Below are 6500 nucleotides of genomic sequence, written 5' to 3'. Positions count from 1 at the left end.
GAACGATTATAATCTCTGGTTTATAATGTGTAGGTTTAGTTGAGAGATTTACAAAGGAAATTGTAGTTGATGTGTAGCGCTAGTGCGCGGGAGACCGGTAGTATCATTTTCGAGACAGTCAAACAGGTGTTCAACTAAAAACATATAAGCGACTCCTACTTCGCAGGGGAAGTCGCCTGGTCGCCACTAATCACTGTGCTGATAGGGCTTAAACTGAAACTAATCAAATCAGCACATTGTGGTTGGCCAAGCTCATGATCCTCAACGACGTACAGGAACCAGTCAGAGAAACGATCCATGGCCGTCACACCCTCCGCCCACCAAATAACGTACCCGCCTGCGCAACACCTCCTGCAAAGAGGCCCCAGTGCCGCCACGTCAGCGCCCAAGCGCCCGCCCATTGGTGGGTACGTCCGTATTAGCACCCGGGTCGCAGCCGCCAGTCAAAGTTCCCGGGATTTGACCGGTCCACGGTCAAATATTCAAACTTCTATATAAGCCTCAGGCAGTCCCGTCCTGGAGAGTCATCGCTTACCATCGTGCTCTAAGCGCTCCTCTCCCTACCTCACCGTCTGTGTCTCCCTCGCTTCCGGTGACCTCGACGTCTACGAGCTAGCTCCGGTGCAGCGCTGGCCAACTCGGGACCCGTCTCGCTCGCCTACCCGAACACCTCGTTCTCTGCTGGAGGCCGCAGCGTTGGACCGAGGCCGTCGGAATCCATGGCCATGACGCCGCCGACCTCCTTCCCTCCGGCGTCGCCGTCGTCCTACTTCAACAACATGTCCGCCGGCTTCCTCGACTCGCCGATCCTCCTCACCCCCAGCGTAAGCACAGAGACCTCCGTGCGTACGTGCTCCAAAATGGACGCGGGTGGCTAAGAATGCTTTCGTGCCTGTGGCTGACGTTAATTCTGTGTGCGTGTTGCAGCTATTCCCATCGCCGACGACGGGCTCATTCCCCTCGCAGCCGTTCAACTGGATGGGGACGGCGCCGGAGAACGACGGCAGCCTGCAGCTGGGAAACGTCAAGGACGACCAGCAGCAGCGGCAGTACTCCGGCTTCACGTTCCAGACGACGGCGACGGTTCCGGCGGCCATGGCCGGAACCAACAACACGACGGCGTCCTCCTTCCTTCCGTCGTCCATGCCCATGGCGGCTCAACTGGTAAGAAAGCTTATCTGATCAAGTTCAATTGTGCATGTAAAGCTTCGAGAACGACACTTGCATTATTGCATACGTTGACTGAGATATACGTGCCGGCCGGAGTTCTATCACATAATTTTCTCTGAGGTCATCCCGGACTTGTTCACAATACACATACACATAACTTTCTTTGTCTTTATGCCAAGATCACATACACATTATCTCTTTGAAGATCTTTTATAAACATTTCTTATTTTACATTATTCATGCGGTTTGATGGTGAGTGCTGACCTTACAATGACCAAATAGGCCATGTCGTGTCACGTACTCACCGTGTGTCTTACTACAAAATTGTTAAGCGCAATAGTCAACCTTTTGTCCTACTCTAGGCCGCCCAAGTCAAAACCAGTGCACCAATCGTGCATGTCCACGTACGTATAAACTTTTGTAAGCCAAACTGTCCGTAGGTGTAGGATTATTGGTCCACGTATGTACCAGATGTCTAACATTCCGCCATTCCAGGGGCAGGACTCGTACAACAACGGCGAGCAGCAGCAGCAGCAGCCGTGGAGCTACCAGGACGCGGGAAGCATGGACGGGATGACCACGAGGCCGGCGAGCTTCAGCACGCCGTTCGAGGCGCCTGAGATGGCCGGCAGCAACGGCAGCTACAACAGCGGTGCCCAAGTGTCGACGACGGCGGGCGGGTACGGGCGCGTGCAGAGCCGGCGGCCGTCGTCGGACGACGGGTACAACTGGCGCAAGTACGGGCAGAAGCAGATGAAGGGTAGTGAGAACCCGCGCAGCTACTACAAGTGCTCATTCGCCGGCTGCAGCACCAAGAAGAAAGTGGAGCAGGCGCCCGACGGGCAGGTGACGGAGATCGTGTACAAGGGCACGCACAACCACCCCAAGCCGCAGAACCCGCGCCGGGGATCCGTCGGCGTCCCGGCGTCGTCGTACGCCCCGGACGCGTCGAGCGACGCGCTGTCCGGCACGCCCGAGCACTCGTCGGCGTCCTACGGGGACGACGAGGCCAACAACGGCGTGAGCTCGGCGCTGGCCGGACAGTTCGGCGGCGGGGAGGAGTTCGGGGACGATGAGCCGGATTCCAAGAGGTGGAGGGGAGACGGCGACGGCGAGGGGATGCCGTTGGCGGTGGCTAACGCGAACCGGACGGTGCGGGAGCCGAGGGTGGTGGTGCAGACGATGAGCGACATCGACATCCTGGACGACGGCTACCGGTGGCGCAAGTACGGGCAGAAGGTGGTGAAGGGCAACCCGAACCCGCGGAGCTACTACAAGTGCACCACGGCGGGCTGCCCCGTGCGGAAGCACGTGGAGCGCGCGTCGCAGGACCTGCGCGCCGTGGTGACCACCTACGAGGGCAAGCACAACCACGACGTGCCCGCTCTGCGCGGCAGCGCCGCCGCCGCCGCGCGCTACCGCGCCACCGCGCCGCAGCTGGCCGTCGCGAGCTACCACCAGGGCGGCGGCTACTCCAGCCTCCGTCCCGACGGGTTCGGCGCGCCGGCGCAGCCCGCGGACCAGAGCGGGTTCGCGCTCTCCGGGTTCGGCTACGACAACACGTCTGCGTCGTCCTACTCGTACGCCGGCATGCAGCAGCAACAGCAGCAGCAGAACGACGCGATGTACTACGACGCGTCGAGGACCAAGGACGAGCCGAGGGACGACATGTTCTTCGAGCACTCGCTCATGTTCTGAACTTCTTCTGATCACTGAAACGTTTCCAGCTTCAACGCCGATCGAAACCAGATGGGAGGAAATGGGTAGTACAAATCTAGGGATATTGTTCGTTTTTTGTTCGTTTTTTTGACTGTGTGGATAGGTCTCCGGTCACGATTTTTTTTGGAGGCCACTGGCAGCTGCCGAAACGGTGGTGGAGCATGGCCTTCAGTTAACACTTTGCACAAGGCAGGGACTTAGAAAAGATTTGTTAATTTAGCTTATAGGGAATAAGACTGTAATGTAGCCGATTAATGTTCTTTTTCTGCAGTTAAGACTAGCTGACTGCCTTTTCTTCTCGGTGAAAATTTGTAGTCACACACATAACATATGTTTGAAAGTTTTTCTCTTCGATAGAAAGTTTGAATAGTACTGTCATTTGATCGATCTATCCGCGTTGTTTCCTGTGAGTCAAGTCAACAACGGTTGGCACGAGCTTGGCACGTGCCTGAAGGAAAGGAAGCTAGCGGTACGGTGCTACTACGCTGGTACAACTGGCCATTTTGGTAGGGCATAAACCCTGTCGGGCAGCCGCTAGACAATCTAGTCGTCAATTTCGGACCCGTTGCAAGCTCGCCGTCGTCGACACGTCGCGCATCGCCGTCTGTCACAGTAGATCTGAATGCTCCAGATTTTTGCAGGGTGACCGGAGGCGGCTCCTCCATGACCTTTTATTTTTTGCGGGAGGCTCCTCCATGACCTGAATCAGCTCAAAGCAGAATCTTCTCGGTGTGTAGAATCATTTTGGTAATCACATTCTACATGCCACGCACTCAATGTTAGAGCAAGCTTGTGGTAATTTGCATGGCTACAATGTCTATACTAGGAAGTTGCTGAAACCGTTGTAAAGAAGACGGTAATTGGTATCTCTCGATATTAATATATTCTCTTTATCGAAAAAAGAGGTAATGTGTTTTCTTAAATAAAAGAGGTGACAAATGGTAAAATAATTTTTAGAAGTAGGCAGTAGTATTTTTTTTCTTGGGTAAAAGATACGAGAGAACAATCCTACAATTTTTCCAAAGTACTATAAAAGGCACTGACGGTTCGGCATTCTTTTCCCGATCGAAGTTTTGAAGAAACACTAGATCAAAACACTTAGTCCCGAAGCGCTACATGAAAGCACTTCAGCCCTGATAGTGAGGAGATAAACAAAAGAAGATAACGATATTTTTGCCGAATAAGGGAGGCGAGAAATAATTGAGCATTTTTTTTCTATCATCATAGTTGACATAGCGATTTTTTCCGGATAAATGAGGGGATGAATAATGGAACATTTTTCCTATACACCACATGTCAATCATGAGACGATCAACAACAAAAGGTCTAGTAATATTTCTCCTGAAGAAATGAGGTGATGGATAATAGAGGATTATTTTGTCTCGGTCGTTTCGGAAGATACTAAGAGTAATATTTTTCCCCGAAATAAAAGAGGCAACAAATAAAGGGTTTTTTTACGCCACGGTAGAAATGAGGATTGTTTCCAAATAAAAGATGTGATGAATAATGGAGCAATTTTTAAGACGCCACGGTATACATGGATGATCTTGAGGCGGTTAAAAAAACAACGTAGTAATATTTTCCCAAGTAAAAGAGATGGCAACTAATGGAGGATTTTTTTTGGAGCCATCATAAAAAGGTAGTAGTATGTTTCTCGAATCAAAAAAGGCGACGAACTGTGCGACAATTTTCGTTTCAAAGTTACTGCAAAATAAGAGAGTGGATGTACGACCCATCCACCTAGGTTCAATTCCTCGCAAATGTGAATTTGGGTTCTTATTATTTTTAGAAAAGTCGTTGTGGGGTTCTCTGAAAGATCGAGATGTCGCCTAGAGCGGGGGGGGGGTGAATAGGCAATTACAAACTCTTGCAGATTTGTCTTGTAAGAATGCGGAATTAAACTATCATTTAGTTTACAAGCACAAACCCTAAATATGCTAAGCTCAACTAAGTGTAACAATAGCGACTAGAGCTAAGCAAGATAGGCACAAGATATATGTAACACAAGTGATAGCAAGATATATAAGTCCAAAGAGGAAGCATTGCAATGGGATAGAGATGAAGAATCATCACTATTGAGCACAATATCAACATTGCAATTTTCCTCACCACTCACCATATCATTACCTCGTGTCTTGCTACACGTTGGTGAAGTGGAAGTAGATGATATATCATCACGGCCGGAGGTGGAAGCAACTTGGAGCTCTTCATGATGTGAAGAGGAAGAGAGCTCCTCGGAGGCACCACCAACCAAATGAGAAATGGATCCACCAAACATTTCTTTAAGCTTGATCCACATCTCATGAGACGACTTTCGCTTTATATATATCAAGAACCTACGAAAATCGGGTCTCAAAGAGAATAAAAGCTCATTAGATACTTGAGATTAAAGATGTAAGTTTTTCTCATCCTCTAAAGATAGATTTTGAGAATCCATCGGAGGAGAAAAACCGACATCTAGAAATTGCTCTATATGTGGACACAAGGTCCGAAGCTTACAAAGCAAGCAATTTCTTCACAAAAGATAATTTGTGCCATTAAAGATAATTGTGTCATTGTGCACTATACTAGCCGACATCTTTACTCTCAAGGCGGTGAAGCCTTAAACAAGGAGAGAGCTTGCTCTGATACCAATTGAAAGATCGAGATGTCGCCTAGAGGGGAGGGGGTGAATAGGCAATTACAAACTCTTGCAGATTTGTCTTGTAAGAATGCGGAATTAAACTATCGTTTAGTTTACAAGCACAAACCCTAAATATGCTAAGCTCAACTAAGTGTAACAATAGCGACTAGAGCTAAGCAAGATAGGCACAAGATATATGTAGCACAAGTGATAGCAAGATATATATACTTCAAGCACGATGGCTATCACAAGGAAAGAGAGCTCGGGTATAGAAATAACCGAGGCACGTGGAGACGAGGATGTATTCCCGTGTTCCCTTGCTTTGCAACAAGGTACGTCACGTTTGGAGGAGTGGAGGTCCCACGAAGGATTCCCCGCGCCACGAAGGCTCACCCTATTCTCCGAACCACACCCACGAAGGATAATGACCCTTTCCTTATGGTTAGCTTTTCCTCGATCCGCTCCGGAGATGGCAAGCTCCACAACCACTTCACAAGCTCCACGAAGGAGAAGCCCGGGCCCCTTCACAATCTTCCACGAAGAGATCACCGGGACACCAACCAAGCCAACTAGGAGGTCACCCTCCAAGAGTAACAAGCTCACGGTCTCTCACTCGAACAAATCATGGTGGAGAGCTCAACACTATGCAATGATGCAAAGCAAGAACACCGGAGGTGTTCAAGTCCTTCACACTCAAATCCCACCAAAGCAACGAATGCTAGGATGAGATTGGAGAGGAAGAACAAGGGGGAAAGTCAACCAAAGACTCCAAGATCTAGATCCCAAGAGATTCCCTCACTTAGAGAAGAAATGGTTTGGTGGAAGTGTAGATCTAGATCTCCTCTCTCAAATCCTCAAATATGAGCAAGAATGGTTGGAGGAATCAAGGGGGAGAGCAAGTTCTTCAAATAGCAACAATGGAGGTGAGAGAATGGGAAGAGCTAGTTGCTCAAGGTGGAAGAAGGGCTATTTATAGTCTAGGGAGAAA

At 49.7% G+C, this 6500-nt stretch overlaps 1 protein-coding gene across 1 annotated transcript; it reads left to right on the top strand.

The window, feature by feature from the left end:
- Nucleotides 1-542: 542 nt before the first annotated feature.
- Nucleotides 543-3169, top strand: LOC124707671 (WRKY transcription factor WRKY24-like). The gene is made up of 3 exons (XM_047239333.1): nucleotides 543-824; nucleotides 928-1164; nucleotides 1666-3169. The coding sequence occupies exons 1-3, from the start codon at nucleotides 720-722 to the stop codon at nucleotides 2866-2868; spliced, it is 1545 nt and encodes a 514-aa protein (XP_047095289.1). The 5' UTR covers nucleotides 543-719; the 3' UTR covers nucleotides 2869-3169.
- The last annotated feature ends 3331 nt before the right edge of the window (nucleotides 3170-6500 follow it).

This window comes from Lolium rigidum, chromosome 4 (assembly GCF_022539505.1).
Source record: "Lolium rigidum isolate FL_2022 chromosome 4, APGP_CSIRO_Lrig_0.1, whole genome shotgun sequence".
NCBI classification, from domain to species: domain Eukaryota; kingdom Viridiplantae; phylum Streptophyta; class Magnoliopsida; order Poales; family Poaceae; genus Lolium; species Lolium rigidum.
Note: the sequence above shows the minus strand (reverse complement) of the source record. Positions and strands in the feature narration are given on the sequence as shown.